Source organism: Solanum stenotomum, unplaced genomic scaffold, assembly GCF_019186545.1.
Source record: "Solanum stenotomum isolate F172 unplaced genomic scaffold, ASM1918654v1 scaffold10327, whole genome shotgun sequence".
Classification (NCBI taxonomy): Eukaryota; Viridiplantae; Streptophyta; class Magnoliopsida; order Solanales; family Solanaceae; genus Solanum; species Solanum stenotomum.
The window spans coordinates 157,430-176,081 of record NW_026021018.1 but is presented as its reverse complement, the minus strand read 5'-3'; the positions used below and the strand labels follow the sequence as shown (position 1 = coordinate 176,081).

Here is an 18,652-nt window from a genome sequence, read left to right as displayed (position 1 = left end):
TTATAATTCATATCTAAATATACCTCAAATCTGTATATTACTCTCGAGGAATAAGAAATCTTCTTTTTTCTTTTACGTTATTATTCTTATTCTCATTGATTTATACGTTTGGCCCTTACTAGAATGAATAACACAATGAGGAATTCATTTTTGAAAATGTAAATTTATTGTCCAACATTATTGATACGTCTGAATGAACTAAAAAACTATTTGTAACATTTTGGAAGGTGGAACAATGAAAGCATTCATAACTGATGGACTTTTATATATATTTTTTCCGTTAATAAACATTAATAATTTTACAGGATAAAAAACTAAATATGCATCGATTTTAAGGGTGGCAGAATAAGCAATTTATATGAGTATCTATTTAAATTATTATTTTTTAAAGGGAAAAGGCTCAAATATGTCATTGAAGTATTGGAAAAGGTTCATTTATGCCATCCGTTAAGAATTTGGTTCATTTATGCCATTACCGTTATAGCAAAAGGTCCATTCATGCCACTCTTTCATTAACGGAATCATATCCAGATTTTCAAAACCATTAATGTGACACGGCCTCTTATTAGAGGTCCACGTCACCAATATAAAATCAGGTCATTTAATTAAAATAAAAACAAAAACCCAAAATCCATTAACATAAAACCAAACCCGACCCATACCCCAAAGTAAAAAACCACAACTAATACTCTGTTCTCCATCCGGCAACGCATGAAAGGATAATAAAACTATAAATTCTCCACCAGTAACCCATTGAACTTTTTCAAGATTCAATTTTTTTGCCCCAATATTCAACTCCATATGAGTTTCCTTTGGAATTCCTTCAATATTCCCTTTTAAATTGTTTTCTTTGTTCTCCACGGTTTTCCCTAGTAGCTGATCCACTCCTTCTTTCTCCATTTTTATATCTTCTTCTTCCTCTGTTTCTGCAACTACAGATAACAAAAAAAAATATCATAAATAAATTCATATTGCAGTGGTTTTACATTGATCACAGCGATGGTGGGATCTTGGGAAATTGGGAATTTAATGAAGTGTGATTATAGCTAAAAGAGTTTTTTACTTTAGCATGTAGATCGGGTTTGATTTATGTCAATGGGTTTGGGTTTTTGTTTTTATTTTAATTAAATGACCTGATTTTATATTGGTGACGTGGACCTCTAATTAGAGGCCATGTCACATTAATGGTTTTGAAAATCTGGATATGGATTCCGTCAATGAAGGAGTGGCATGAATGGACCTTTTCTATAACGATAATGGCATAAATGAGCTAAATTCTTAACGGATGACATAAATAAGCCTTTTCCAATACTTCAATGACATATTTGAGCATTTTCCCCTTTTTAAATGAATTAGATACTCAACAGTCATAGATGAAAAAAAAGTGCATTCATCGAAAAAAAATGATATTAATATTTTTCTGAGGCGTAGGTAATCGGGGTAGAGAGGGTGGGGTTGGGTGGGATAAGAAAAAAATCTATTTTTTTCTGAAAATAAATTATTTTTTAAAGAAGGGGCCGGAGAGTGGGAGCTGGTAGGGGGTAGTGGTGGGGCCGGGGTGGGGTTGGGGGCCAGAGTAGTAAAAAAAAAATTTAATTTTTGATGCGTTGGAGTTGGAGGTGAGGGTAGAGCCATCAATATGAGCTAGGCCCGTAGGGCTAATCTGTCTTGACTCGTGATTTAATAGAGCTGGAATAAGATTTTTGGAGTCCATTAGAGCTTTTTAGCTCAACCTGAATAGACCTGCTAATTTTTGGGGCTTGAAAAATATGAGTAGGACTGGTCCGTGGACCAAATAAAAATCAATTAAGAAATAAAATTAAAATAGAGTATTAAAAATAACAAGACTCCAAACTCAAAATCTATTTAAAAATTTTAAATATTAAAATTTAAATATAAATTATGTTTATAAAATATGTAGTTATGCAATACATAAAATAAAAATCCCTAAAATTTCTAAGGAATCTTCATATAGACTGTAACTTATTTACCGACAGTCATCTTCTCTTGGTATTTTACATTTTCTTATAAACTACCGATAAAAATGGAGATGTTAAGACAACCTACCACAAGTTGATTCAAATGTGTTTAATGAAGATGATGTTTTGGCGTTAGATACACCATAAATTTTATGAAATTTTTCTAAGGAGTTCATATTATCACTTTTTTATGGATGAAATATTGTCATATTTTTTTGTGTTTTATTGTGATCATTAAAAATAATTAAATTAATATTTCTATTTAGTTATTTTTACTTGAAAGCAAACTTAATAAATATTCTAAAGATAATTTTATTTGTGAATTTGATTAACAAGTAGTAACACTAACACGTGTAATGATTAAAAAAGATAGTAGCACCAACACATGTAATATTGTTTTGTCGATATTTATGATAATATTTTTAAATTATAATTTGATTTAAAAAATATAAAAATATACTTTTTAAAAAAGTGGGTTGGTCGGCACAACCTGTAGCCCACGTACTTGAGGGTTGGGTCGACCATTTTTTGGCCCACAAGAAAAATAAGTCAGCTCGGCGTATCCTGTCAAATTTCAAAGTATGTATGGATTAGTCCGGATAGGGTAAGTCATTCTATATTAACAGGTCTAGGTGGAGGGTGGACAGGCGGGGAGTTGGGTGCCGGGAAAGGGGTGGGGGTGATAAAAAAATAATTTTTAAAAGTTTTAATTTTTTTTCCTGTTTGAGAGGGAATGAAGAGTGAGATAAGAGATTTTGTTTTTGAAGCTTTTAACATGATCCCTCTTATAACATGAATATCTATATTTACTCATATTATTCATTTGTAACTCATTTTTATCCATTTAAAATATGAGTCGAGTCGAGATTTTATCCATTTTTATTTAATGTGTTTTTGATCGATTTATAGTCGACTCGTTGTCACTCCTAATTAAAATAAATAATTAAAAAAATAGAACAATAATGTTTTATTCTTACAATAAAGTCTTAAAAAAAAAATCAATCCAGACACACAATTCTCAACCTTACCGTCTAATAATTAATAAATACTACAATATTATTAAACCAGTTTAAATGTTTCAACAGTTGAAAAAAATTGAAACTTTAAAACAAACCCCGAAAGCAAAAATTAATTATCAACAATTGATCAAATGTTCTAGAACTACCAATACTCTTCAAAAATAAAAACATTTACCCTAGCTTATCTAAAAAAAAAAAAACTAAAATTACACAAATTAAAGAAAAAATGACCAAAATGGTCATTTATATATGGGTAATGCTTTATGTTGATCCTTAAGATATTTCACTTGATTGAAATAATCCTTAATATAAAAGAAAAGTGTTCATTTTAATTTTTAATGTATTTCATTTGATTAAAATAATCCTTAATATATAACAAAAGTTGTTCATTTTGGTCCTTTACCTTAAATCTAATAGATTTATATATAAAAAAAAAAGGATTAAATTTAATTATATAAACCGTACTATAGATATTGAAATTTTATGGACTCTACAAGATGAGTTCAATTTGATTTGAACTTTACAAGGTGTGTTTAGTTCCCATTAGATTCTTGAAGGATACTCAACTCAAAACCCTAATTCATGCATATATAAAGGGTACTATATTCCTTTTAAGAGGCATTTGGAAAATTCGGCAAATTCACAAATAATTCATAGAGAGATCAAATCCAAATCATCCTAGTTCGACGAAAATCTTATGCGAGAAGAATCACCTCGAATCATGGAAATCTTATGCGATAAGAATCACCTAGGATCATGGAAATCTTATGCGAGAAGAATCAAGGGATGAACAAAATTGTACTCACAATCTTGATCAATATAATTATGTTTCTTCCTTTTTTATTTATGATTGCAATTTATTTTCTGTCACTTTGAAATTTGTTGCAACAAATTGGCATGCCTAGTGGGATCAAATATGTCATTCATCTCTCCTCTTATAAATCAAATCTACAAATTTGAAGCTGCAAAGGTGGAAAAATGATTAGTACTTCAAGCCTCGTCTTTGAATTTCATTCAAGTTTATACTCCGACAAGCCTTGATGCAAGGGAGCATTTGTAGACACTGAAATTTTATAGGACTCTACAAAACGTGTTCAATTTGATTTGGACTCTACAAGATGTGTTAAGTTTCCATTAGGATTCTTGGAGGCTACTCATCCCTAAACAGTAATTCATGTCTATATTCCCTTTAAGAGACATCATGAACATTCCACAAATTTATGAGATATTCATAAAGAGATCAAAATCAATCATCTTAGTTCGAGAAATACGCGACAAACAACATAAATCATATGAGAGATGAATCAAGAAATCATTAGATTTGTACTCACAATTTTGATCATAAACTGTATTTTCTGTCACTTTAACATTTATTCTTGAGAAACCATTTTTCAGTATTCTTGTAAGTGAAAATGAATAAAAAAAATTAGAGAGAGAGAGTACAAAAGATATGTAGCCTGAAACTCCTGTTACACACACTATTTTGGTCGCCATTTTTTTTAAGTGAGAAGGCCAACAAAAGATATATTTATAGGAAAGAAAAAGAATATGGATTCCGTTTTATATTACTCAATCCATGTTGAATTGATTGATACTTTTTAAAAATTAAAAATAATAGTATTAATAATGATTTAAAATATGTGTCCGCTTAACTCATTTCATATATTTCCTTTGTTCCTATTTATATGTCATTATTTTAGATTTCACGTTCCTTAAGAAACTTAATAATTTTACCGTTATGACTATAATTAATAATAAAGGCATATTAGGAACTAAGTGTAAAACTATTCATTGATTTTATAAAGTGACAAATATTTTTAAACATATCAAAATAGTATAGTGGACAACTATTGTTGGACAAATAGAGTATTATATACTCCTCCGTTTCTATTTGATTTTTCTTTTTACTTGTTATTTTTGACAAATTAAGAAAGAACAATTTTTTCTTTTCTTATTATTACATTCTCAATTTATTAATATTGAATTAATGTCTTTGAAAAATGTAGTGAGTAAATATGTTTAAGACTCTATCAATTAATAGGGGTAAAATGGTAAACAAATTATATCAATAATTATTTTCTTAATAGGTGTGTCAAGTCAAAATTTGACAAGTAAAAAGGAAGGAAAGAGTATTAAAAAAATTACTTCATTTGTTCAATCGACTATTGACTTGACACACCTTAAGAAAATAATAAATAATAGGGGTAATATATCTATGATATCATTTAACTTTATTTTTTGAGAAATGTGTAAGATAATAAATCATACTCCCTATGTCAAACAGTATTTGTCCACTATTGACTTTGCACAATTATTAAGAAACTATAAATAGAAGGGTGATTTTACTATATCTCCTTTGAATATAATAAATATAATGTCTTGAAAAATATAATAGAGAAATGACTATAATTAATGACAAGGGTAAATTATAAACTAAGTGTTGGATGTCTCAAAATAGTATAGTGGACAACTATTATTAGACGGAGTGAATATCATATTTGTTCGTATACTTTCTGTAAAAGGTTATGTTTATTCTTTATCATATTTTTTTTGTTGATATAATTATATTTATCATTCAATTTTAGGTATATATCATCCTTGAGTGGTTTATTTTCATGTTTTTACTCTTATTACTTATGTGGTGTCTATGTAAATATATTTTTATTCTAATAAAAATTGTTCTTAATATAAATTTTTTACCCAATTCAATATATTTATCTGATTTAAACGTTGCTAGCCTTCACTAACAACATCACCATCCTCAATTCTTATAATTTATCATCATTTGTCATTATCACTAGCAATTTAAGATCATTACTATTAACTATCATTATTATAACATTATAATATTGAATGTGTATTTAAATTCAGATATCTAAATTTTAATATATATTTTAATATCCTTAAATTTAAACATCTTAATAAAAACAAATAGAGCCTAGAAAAATCATGGCGGCTAAGGAGAAATTGACAGAAGGAACATAACATTCATTTATTATTATAACAACATCATAATATAAAATATATATTTAAATTCAAATGTCTAAATTTTAATATATATTTTATTATTTACATTAAACATCTTCATAAAACATAAATGGAAACTGAAAAAAAAATCGTGGCGGCTAAGGAAGAATTGATTGAAGGAACATAATGTTGATTTATTATTGTAACATAATATGATATTGAATATGTATATTAATTTCAGATATCTATAATTTTAATATTATTTTATTATTTTAAATTTAAACATCTTAATAAAAATAAATGGAGACTAAAAGAACCGCGACAGCTAAGGAAGAATTGATAGAAGGAACATAACGTTGAATTATTATTTTAACATTATAATATTGAATATATATTTAAATTTCAAAATCTTAATAAAAATAAATGGAGTGATAGAAGGAACATAACGTTGAATGCTTGCTTGTTTGGTCTCTTACGTACGATAGTTTAATTCATAGAAATAACTTTTATCTTGAAAAATATTTTTACAAAAATAATTACAACTTTTAAAAAGTTTGACCAAAAAAGAGCTATAAAAAAGTTTGGTAGTGGCTTTTATAGTTGGAGATATAATATAAAGGGGTAATTATTGAATTGTTGTGTTCATGCGTTAAGAAAAAAAGTATCGATCCAATGTATATTTATTAAGAAAAAAAGTTCAAGACGTAATTGAACATCATTTTTTATTTTTGCTCTTTTAGTTATTTTTAAATTATTCTTAAAAATATAAATAATTCAGAGTAAAATCATAAATATAAACGATCAACTCTCTTAAAATCATCACCTAAAAAATATATATGACTTATGAGGAGAAAAATGAAAAAAAAAAAAAAAACTCAATAACCCTCTTAAATATTGGACAATTCACTTATTTTGAACTAAAAAAACTCAACTATTTATTTATTTTGAAATGGAAAAAGTAATAAAGAATGAAAATAACGATGACATAAAGATGAGAACAAATAGATTTAATGACTGTCTATTTTAAAAATAGTTTTAGTCAAATTTGATCTAATATATACTCCTCCACAATAAAGTACAATTACGACTTTACACTTTTTCGTGGAGTAAGATATCTACTTACACTCTCCCCTCTTCAAACACCACTTGTAAAAATATACTAAATATATTATTTATCGTTAGTCAAAGATTTAAACGTTAGGTAAATGAAAGGATGCCACTAAATGTGACAGATCCAAAATTGAAGTCCCAATTGGAATCAAAAGCAAAAACCATCACTTCTCTATTTCAGAAAAAAATCAAGTTGGTTATAAATTTTTCTTATTATTTATTATTTATTTGCTAAAATTGAGTAAATTTTTTTTTAAAATATTCGAGTTGATTATAAATTATGAACTAATGAATAAGCCCTATTATTGGTTATTGAAACACTAATGACTTTCTAAAAAAGAGTTTGTCTTGTTGATCGAGTGCTAGGAATTTCACGAAGAGTGTCAAAAAAAAGGAAAAAAAAATTATTGTTAGTGAGATTCTGTCGAAAGGGAAATTTCACGAAGGGTCTCCAGAATATGCTATTTAATCACTTCGTGTATCATTTTACATTTTCCGACGAAAAATGTCTAATTGGATACCCTGATTATAACATAGCTACGCTCCTGAACACGAAGGATGAAAGCGAGTCAGTATGCTAATTCCTCATTTGCAAATCAGCCCTTCCTGTTGGTTCTATTTCACTCACTTGTCGATACGCGAAAATTTCGCGTAAAAATAACCATACAAAAAATGGTACAAACTTCCTTCTATATTCTTATTATTATGATTATATGTCTAAGTTACCACAACAATAAAGCACCTAAAGTTGAGACTCATCATCCTCATAGTTAATTCTACATTTGAACTTATATATATATATAGGTGTATATATGTATCATGATCCCTCTGCTTCAAAACAAGACATATTCGGAAAACCTCTCATTTCCTTATCAGATAAACGGTTAGTACAGATGATCATGTCTCGCGAGGGCCATCAAAAGATTGTGTCTTCCTCAAATTCCAGTGAAGACCTTCGTGTATGCTACGTAAAAAGTCACTGGTGGAATCAGCTTGACATGCAGTTGGTACAGGCCAAGTAGCCATGCTACAAACAAGGGCGTCTCCCGGTGCTAGCTTTTTCCTGTCTTTTCCGTCAAATGACGCCCATGCATGACCTCTACTGTTGAAAGGTACTTGTACTCGGATTGTCACATACTCGGGCAAAATGAGAGGACGAAAGGATAAAGAATGTGGGCAGATAGGTGTAAAGAGGATGCCAGGAACCTGCAATATGGTTCGTAACAGTAAAATTGTTAAGGTTATAATCAACTCGAAAGACATCAAATAGAGATAACTATGGAAGAACACACTGCATCGTCATTGTCCTGATTGCAAAATGAAATATTAAACATGGAAGCAAAATTCTATCTACGACAACAACATACCAAGTGTAATCCCACAAAGTAGGGTCTGGGAAGGGTAGACTGTACGTAAATCTTACCCCTACCTCAAAGGTAGAGAGGTTCCAATTGCAAATCCAAAAGGAACCATGGTCTTAATGTGGCTCTATCTGGAAAAGCTATTGGCAGACATGGCCCCTGGAGTGTGCCTTAAGCACCTTCGCTTACTAGCCAATCAATTATGGCAGAGATGGGACAAAGTCACTTCCAAGACCACAAATTAACCTATTTTATCGACCATGACTTGAGCCAAAGTGCAATACAAAGGTTAATATATTTAAGACGCATGATCAACGAACATCTTATTAACTGATGATACTATGGAGCTGAAGTTTTCTAATGGAACAATCTCCGATTTGGCAATACAATAACAACCCAGCGCCCACAATCTTTATGCTCAAAAGGTTTATAAAATGCAACATTTGCTCCTTCTAAGGACAATCTAGCTACTTATATGGACTTTTGTCTAGGCTTAATTGCTAAGGCTATTGTAAAATGAAGACTTCCTTGTCATTGTAAGAGTGTAAGACAATAGCCAAACACACGTTCTGTCATAGGTCCCTAGAAAAGCTTAAATAGATCACAAAATTCAAACTATTGTCAATTCAAACCAAATAAACTATCTACCACCCTACCACCCCATCTTCTGTCCCAATCACCCAACCAGACCATATATATTCAGCCAACAATAGGTTTCAGCATTATTCCATGCGCGCTAGATGAAAAAAAACTGGCACACTTTAAAATGAGGAATCAGAAATGGTTAAACCAGTGCTTTTTGCTTCCTAGCCTTCCGGTTTAAAGTAATCTGGCCAATTCTTAAGAACTAACCAAAGACAAATTTTATGGCTGATTAAGTTTTCAAAAGGCTTCCACTCATCCCAAGAACTCAAACATTCAACCATAAAGCAGAATTTTGCATATAATACAAATAGCTAAATCTGCAAGTTGAGGATGAATACAAATAAGCAATATTGTAATTTGGCATGACGTCTTAAGTTGCAGTAAAATAACTGTTAGACCCGTGATAACTTATAACATCCAGAATTATTACAAACCAGCAGTAGCTTATTAAACCAAATCATGTCAGCTTGAGATAAGAGCACCTAATCGTTATATAAGTGATGAGTATGAGAGGATTTACCTGAGGATGGACCATTGAACCTCCAGCTGCAAGAGAATATGCAGTGCTTCCAGATGTTGTCGACAAAATTAAGCCATCCCCTTGAACGCAGGTAACAAAAGAATTATCGCAATAGCATTCTAGATTTGTTAAAAATGATGAAATCCCACGGTCAATTGTGACTTCGTTTAGAACAAGTATGGGCTCTTCACTATCCAGATCACTTTTAGCTGAATCTCTAATCACGTGACACTGGAGACGATGCCTCAATGTGATGCTTATGGGACCACGAAGAATTGAATCGAGATATTCCTTGTAACGCTCACTATCTGGAAATGTTAAAGCTAAACAGAGAAGAGTAATAATCATGCCAATACAAAGCTACTGTCTTCTGTGTTGTATGTTTAATAGACAGGTTTTTATATATATATTGATAGAAGGAGCTTGCTTTCATTTCTTTTATTTCCATGTAATGATGTAATTAGAGTATCCCATTGTAGCTTGCGTATACCACATATATGAACGGAAATCTTTTAAAAGGAAGAAAAGGATACAAAATGGGGTCATGAAGCCAAGAGAACCCAAAGAAAATGGGACAACGGGAGGAACTGGACCTTTGAACATCGATGCTGCCTGCAATATAAAACATGTTGCAATTATTAAACACTCTCCCGCCATGAAACATTTATCAAAACCACATGGTAGAAGATAAAATTCTAGTTAAGAAAAGACAAAACTAACTACATACCCAAAGGACGGTTCCATCCCCACCAAGAGTTACAACAAGATCAACCTTTGAGTGGAGAGACATAATTTCCTTGTCTGCGACAAACAAGAAGTTGCTTTAGCAATTAGCATTATCTTTTCATACTTATAACAGATACGACGAAAACATTGTTACTATTTTAAGCTTCTCATCCACAACAGCTCTAGAGATTACATGTGCTCATTTCTACTTGATGTTGGTTGAAAGGGTAAGAGGGAATCTCTTAATAGCTGAAATTTAGGTAAGCAGAAAAGTTTTGCGAGAAAATGGTTGCTTCTCGGTTAAAATGGCGAACAAACTTAAAACTGCACAATAGTACGGTAAGATAACAAAAGCAATTAATAGATGCTTGTTTTGAGTTGTTTATCAAAAAGGACCAGATCATCAATAATAATCTCCACACACGAAGTTATCCATACACGAAAAGCCTAAACACAGTTCAAAATATAATGAACCCATAATCCAAGATTTGGCCACACAACATAACGTTAAAGTGAAGATTTGAAGAGTTATATACACTTTTAAGCTTACTTTATAGAAAGGTAAAAGTTTTACCACTCACCATTTTCCCAAGTTTGTACAAACTGGTAGTATGATGACTCTGTTAGAAGTTCAGTGCGCACCCGCGGTTCAACGACAATGTTCAAGCTTTTCTGCTCTTTTAGCCATCTGGAGAAGAAAAGAGATAGATAAGCCTCTAATAAATTCAAACATATGTAACCAATTAAATAATTGGATAGAGGGATTATGAGAACTAGAAAGTGAGAAAGTAATCCAACAACACGATGATTATACGATTATATCAAAAACAAATAATTGGAGATAAGTGATCACAGGGAGGATTTTTATCAAAGGATGGATAATCATTTGCGGCATAACGAAACGAGAATAGAAGTAAACATGATTTGAGGCCTGATAAATGGTAACATCAATTATAACTATGATTTAGGAGAGAACAAGAAGAGAAATTTTAAAACAACCAAGAATTCGTTAACTTCCTTTATATAAGGTTGCATAAAGCACCAAGAAGCAACAAAAGCCTCAACACAAACTGTATTCTCCACCATTCCATTGAAAGGATACAGAGGTCATTTATAGGCTGCACACAGTCCTCTACTAGAACTGCAAAAGAAGAATTACCATTTTTTTTGTTTTTTCGTAATGGTGGCGTCCGAGCTAGCTTAAGCCCACCTCATCTATTTCAATGGGTACCAAGACAAATTACCAAATTATTCTTGATTCTTGGAACTAATCACTGAAACCTAGAATCAGCTTGTAACATTATTAATAAATGAAAAAAATCCAAAACCATTTAGATATGCTTCGAGGCTTTCCCATATAAAAGTAACGATTTTCTCTTCTTATTTGATTTTCATTCCAAATCATCCTTCCAAGCACAAAAATAGGCGAATCCTTCCCTTTGGGAAATGTGTATTTAAGATGGGAGTCTATCTAACAACATTGGTATTTTGCAAAGCATACTCTAAATTTCCTATTTAGTTGATTGAAATGAGGATACCATTTTGGAAGTTCCCAAAAAAGGAAAGGACAACGCACACAAGAATCTGAGAAAAGAACCTAAAGCCAGAAATGTGTTGTTTAATTATGTAGCTATACCCTACTATTTAAAAGCATAAGTTACCCAAGAGAGGATGACATTTATTACTACATCTTGCGAGGCCGAGCATGTAAGAACTATGGGAATGTCGGGTGATGAATGATGAAGAAACTCAAACTCGAACCTATGGCCATGTTAACTGATGTAACTAGTTACCTTCTGCTTGAAAGCTTTAGCTGTTAAAGGTCTATTTATCTAATTCAAGCAATTAAGAAATCATTTGACCAGTTCTATATCTGCCGAGGATAAACCTTACAAATGTTACACGTAAAAGCATGCATTACCATTGAATTCTAGTACATTTTTTCACAGGAAGACCAAAAGCGGATAAAAAAGAATGATTATACTCTAATATTCTACCTGACCAATTCTGAACAAAGTATTCTAACAGCAGTTGAATTTGGCTTTGTCAATATAAGCACTGTTTGTGGGGGAGATTCCCACTTCAAAGAAATCTGAAAAAGAGAAAGAACAAACAAATGATTCCCCGCTCAGACACAAGTGTTTTTCGATAAGTTTGTTTAGCGGAAAGTAAATTTTAAAGCAACAGTAAAAAGAAGCCTAAGGTATTCATTAGAAGTTCTGTTATCATGGGCAAACAAGGCAAGAAAACTGTAAAATTAGACGGACCTGTTTACTGCTGCGTTCAGCAGTTGTTATGTTTCCTTTTTCAAAAGAGACAATATCGTGTTTTTTCTGATCACTTTTTTCACCTTTGCAACACCATGACAACTTGAATGATGCCTGTTTCATTAAAAGAATTATTAATAGGCAATATTCCAAGAGTAAACCATAAAAGCATTAGAATATAAGAAATAGGACACGGGACAGAAAGATCTTGTCTCGTGCCACACATGCTGAAGTTCATTCTGCATTCAATATTGAAATGGATAGCTAATTAAAGCACAACAATTCACCGACATTGGAAGATCTTGCAACAATTACAGCCTCAAAGTAAGCAATAGCTGTCAAATGTGGCAGGATATTTACACAGTGCTCGGAGAAGTATATTTCACACCAACATTTTTTTGGGGGGGTATACAGCCAAGTAATTTGTATAACTAACAAAATCAGTACTGCTAGGAGTCTGTAACAACTGGAGGACACTTATAGGGAAGCCCGGAGCACTAAGCTTCCGCTATGCACGAAGTCCAGGGAAGGGACTGACCAAAAGAGTCTATTGTACACAACCTTACCCTACATTTCTGCAAGAGACTGTTTCCACAGTTCGAACTCGTGACCTTTTGGTCACATGACAACAACTTAATTAACCAATTACACCAAGACTTCCCTTCAACAATGAGGAAACTTAAATTATTTAAATCATTTACAACATGAAATATATATATATCTAAAATCTAGTGAGGACAAAGCAAGCATATTCGCACTAACTAATTCATGGCAGACAAAAGTTGAGCAACAAGGAAAGTTATAGTGCAAACAGAATAGGTCTACATGGATCTACCTTTCTGGTCATCTTGTTTGGAACAACACTGGCATCATGATCATGTTCTCCATCACGAAGAACCTGATGAGAGCAAATTCCATGCTCCCCACAACACCTGTCGGATTTCTTCACAGCACCATCTGATAGTAAAGGTTTGTTTGTCAAGTGTACGACTCGCCCATTCTCATCCAAATGCTTCTCTGATGGCATTGCTACAGTGGAAGCCAACTTATTTTACCATAAAGCAAGGTTTTTTCTAACAAACGTAATTCGATAGAAAGCATGTAGTGCTTCAAGAATGATAAAATGAGGAATAATACTTTAACCACAGTTTTCTCAACTCTTTCTACTGTATAGACTGCAGGACTGATTTATGACCTTTTACAACCACACTTTGCTTCAATGTAGTTACTTATCATTTTTAGAGAAAGAAATTAGATGACCAATGTTGTACTAATTAGAGACCAAATTACCCTTTCATCTTCAATTCATTTCTTTGATTCTCCTAGAATCGCTCCCAACTCGTCCATAGATACTTATAATATTTCATTTTACAAAATAAAAAAATAGAGGATTCGGCAAGAACGTCTAAGCAAGCATTTTAGTAATCGATGTTCCTAATAGGAAGATTTTGGGATCATCATTGCATTGATAAAGATTTTATTACTTTACAAGAAAAAGCAGTAGATAATAATTTAGGCTATAATGTCTAAGCAAGCATTTTAGTAATCGGTGTTCCTAACACTAGAAAGATATTGGGATCATCATTGCCTTGATAAGATTTTATTACTTTGTGAGAAAAAGTAGTAGATAAGAGTAACAGTTTGTTTGAAATGGTGAAGTGGCATCAAAATGTAGACACGATTATTAATGGATCCGGTAATCATGAAGAATAGGAATGGTGATCAGAGACGAGAGAAACTGAGATTGAGATGCAACCAGTGCACAACACATAAAAAAATTTCAGCTGTAGGCAACTGCTGCAAAACCGTGTGCTTTATAGTAACACAGAAGTCCTCTTTGGGAGAGTACCTTTATTCTCCAACTGCAAATTATGCGTCCTCTCCAATTCATATTTACGCTTCCATTCAGAAGCCTCAGCTTGTGCAGAAGCCTTCCCTTCAGCAGCTTGTCTTAGTGCCTTTGCGACAGCTAACAAATTAAAGAGTAAAAATAATTGTATTATATACTGTAGCAAATTCCAAACATTGCCAAATAATTAATCATGGTAAAAGCAGATCATACTTCTCAAAGCCTCGGCAAACTCAATCAGATGATCATCAATCCCGTGAAGAATAGGCTGTTGAATAAGTTCTTCTACAGCCTTCTCAGAATTCAACATGGCAAGTGAATCGCTAAAGGCGTTCTCCAGTGGCAAAACACTAGCACTTCCCTATTTAGAAAAGGCCAGAAGTATTGCAGGAAGTTAGAGAGCCAAAGACAACGAGTAATGTACAAAATGCAGTATCAATGTCTAATACACAAGGAAGCGTCGTAGATATAATAGATCATCAGAATCTCAACAAACAAGAGGAAGGTTATTTATGATATGTGCTGTCCAAGAAGAGATTAAATATCATAAGTTCTTATGAAACTTTTAAAAGTTTTGTCGATTATTGTTTTTTGTGAAACACAATAGGCCAGAAAGAGCTTCATCATACTTCGTGTACAACAGTACTCATGCAACATTTCATAGATGACGTTTTTAAGGTGATGTTAGTATTCTGGTTTTAGTTTAAACAATATCTAAACCTTAAAAGGAGATTAAAAAACTGTAAGATCGCATGATTCCATCTTGTATCTTTTTCCTTCCCTGTATCTCGTACTTCTAGTCATTATTTTCTTTTTGTTGACAAGAGAACCCGCAGCCGCTACTCATTATTAATACTAAATTACCATAAAACATTATCTTAAAATCAGATGCATACAACACGATTATCTTCATTTCAAGAAACAAATTGAAAACAAAAGTGGAGTCTCTCCAAATATTTTGATCATGACTTGGATATCATGAGCTGATAAAAAGTCCGAGATATAAGGAATGTCCATGAACTTTTCACAGGGAGGAACTTCTGTGAATTATAACATGAAAATAGGTTTGCACTAAAGAAAAATCTATCAAGGTAATAGGGAAAGTTCATCAACTAGCTGTAAGAATAAATAGAGTGAAATGATTTGAACCCAACCCAGAACCATAACGTAATAAATGGAGTCGCGCACAACCATTACATTTCAGAAATATAATAAAAAGTTACTATATATCTCTCATACTCTTCTGCACATGTAACTCGTTTTAGGATCGACATGTCTACTAATGATTTTTTTTCTCTTTTGGGGCTCAATGAGCTTAATTCTTTGGAGTTTGAAGTGGTCGACATACTAAAATGTATGCCTGGAGCAGAGCTAATCGCTCAATAAGTTCAGTAAAGAAAGAAAATGCAAGAGTTAATGAGAACAGACTTGCCGATGAGCATTCAAACTCAAAGTCTTAAGACATTGGATAGATTAGCCATTAGGAGGATCCAATAGTTCAATTGATCATCGAAATTGCTTGACGCAACAATGAAATTGCTCAAAAAATGTCCACCTTAGCCGTTCCAATTTAACAAGAAAAAAAGTCAATCACCCCGCTTCCACCGTGCTTGGTGGGGCTCCGTGACGGAGCCATAAGGGGTGTCAAACAACACCCTTTCCCGGAAAATTACACTGTTTAGCTAGGTCAATTTTTTTTTTTATGTTTTATGCCTATACTATATGTTGACTCCCCTATGTCTACTTTATATTGTGACACCCCTTAATAAAAATCCTAATTCTACCACCGATGGAGCTAATACCCCCAAAACATTTCCCTGGATAACAAGACTTGTCATTAATGCATATAAAAACTTCCAATAACCATGATTATTTCGTAAATCAATAATTCAACTATCTCAATCACCCAGAAGAAACAACTAGAAATCATTTCTATATGTCATTGACTTGTAGATCAGCAAAAACTACACATTCTAACAAAATCTACTCCCTCTGTCCCAATTTACGTGGCACAGTTCAAGTTTCGAGATTCAAAGTCCTAAGCTCTAAACAAATGCCTGGAAACCACGTAAAAAATACTATAAATCACAACAATTAACAACTTAGTTGACTTGTGAAATGACCAATGATAATTTTCTATATTTAGTCCACAATTGAGCTAAAACCAAACAATTTTCCATTCAATAGAACTAGAAATTCAGTTAAATTCACAGATTTCATATTGGAAAAATAAATTTAAAACTCAACCAAAAATAAAAAAGGGGGTGGGGTAAGCTTACATTAGAGGTGTGTTTGTTTGGAGACATAGGAGTCTGTTTCATTGACATGAAAAATCAAGAATTCACCAAACACCTCTCTCCTTCTCTCTCTAAAACTATCTCTTTCTCTCTCTACTGAAAATATATCAGTTACAACTTAAAGGATGTTGAAACACACATATACATACAATCAATATATATATATATATATATATATAGAGGGAGTGGGGTGGGTTGTGGGGGGCTAGGGGTAAAAAGGGAAATTTGGGTAAAGAAGAAAGAAGGTGGTGGGGGCCTATTATAGACGCGTGGGAAGTCAAGGAGACAATAGATTTATTTTTTTATATTTTTTTTGGTGTGTTGATCTTTGCATTATGTTTGGTCAAACTACTATTTACTCATAAAAGTCCCTACTAATTGGGAATTTTACACTTTTTTGACTTTTTTTAAAAAAATCTTTGGATTGGCAAGATTGTTTTAGCTCACTGACATTGACTAGAGTTTTTAACTCAATGAGTTTTAACATGTTTTATCGTGAGTTGAGAATTTATTAAAAATAATTTTTTTATTTTATTTTTGGGAGATAAGGTTTGTGTTTTCTTTATTTTTTTCAAATTATATTTTGTGGAACTACACTATATATTGTATGTTGTTGTTTTTGAGTCCTCTTTGCTTTTTTCAGATCACACTTCGTGAAACTACACTGTATGTTGTTGTTTTTTTTTAGTCCTCTTTGCTTTATTCAGATCACACTTCGTGGAACTACATTGTATGTTGTTGTTGTTGTTTTTTTTTTAGTCCTCTTTGCTTTATTCAGATCACACTTCGTGGAACTACATTGTATGTTGTTGTTGTTGTTGTTGTTGTTTTTTAGTCCTCTTTGCTTTATTCAGATCACACTTCGTGGAACTACACTGTATGTTGTTGTTGTCGTCTCCTTTATCTTGACTAGAGCTTTTAACTCAATGAGTTTTAACACTTTTTGTCGTGGGTTGAGAGTCTATCGAAAACAATCTCTTATTCCATGTACCTTTGAGATAGATATAGGTTTACGTCCCCATTTACTTTTTTCATATCACATTTTGTGGAACTACATTGCATTATTGTTGTTGTTGAGTTTTAACGCTTTTGTTTACGCCTGCTCTACTTTGACTAGAGTTTTTAGCTCAATGAGTTTTACTACTTTTGTCTTGAGCGGAGGATCTATCAGAGATAGGACCTCTACTTTATTTCTGAGATTAAATTAAGATATGCGTACATCTACTTTTCTTAAACTTCACTTTGTGAGATTACAACTAAATATATTATTATTATTAAGCTTTAAAACTTTTGTATAAGTAATCTATCTACTAGAGGTATATAGTTTTTTGGTTAGTTCAAAGTTTAGATAGACATATAATATTGACTTGTTCTTAAAGTTTACTTGCTTAGGTCCCTATAATCCACATACAATCTCCATGTTTCATATATAGGGGCTTTTTAAAAGGATTTTGTGGTAATTATTTAGCGATAATAATAAATATGATATTTATAATTAATATTTTATATAAATTATAAAGTAAAAACAAAATTCAAAACCGATAAATATATATTTTGTCATCACACGATACATTTAATATTTAGTCAAATATATAAAAACTTTAACTATCATAATCAAGGTCTATAGTAAAGTGAAGTAATATCGACATAAATTATGATAGTTAAAGTGTTATATATTTGACTAAATATTAAACGTATCATGTGATGACAAAATATATTATTGAAATAATTATAATTTCGAAAGAATTTTTTTTCGAAAGATTAATAATAAAGACCATATTGTCATGTTTGCGATGTTTCTTTCATTTACCAAAGTCCAAACATTGCTTTAATTGTAGTTGGAGAAAGGATGACTTGACTAGTTAAGTCAAATAATTTAAGAGACTTGTAGTCTCTTTTTCATATTATATTT

At 31.8% G+C, this 18,652-nt stretch overlaps 1 protein-coding gene across 1 annotated transcript; it reads right to left on the bottom strand.

Moving 5' to 3' along the window:
- Positions 1-7,748: 7,748 nt before the first annotated feature.
- Positions 7,749-16,872, bottom strand: LOC125849773 (NAD(H) kinase 1). The gene is made up of 11 exons (XM_049529748.1): positions 16,723-16,872; positions 14,657-14,804; positions 14,444-14,563; positions 13,430-13,623; positions 12,595-12,708; positions 12,325-12,419; positions 10,909-11,015; positions 10,329-10,402; positions 10,135-10,213; positions 9,602-9,909; positions 7,749-8,281 (listed from the first exon to the last, which is right to left on the bottom strand). Exons 1-11 carry the CDS (start codon positions 16,768-16,770, stop codon positions 7,973-7,975), a joined length of 1,596 nt encoding a protein of 531 aa, XP_049385705.1. The 5' UTR covers positions 16,771-16,872; the 3' UTR covers positions 7,749-7,972.
- Positions 16,873-18,652: the final 1,780 nt, after the last annotated feature.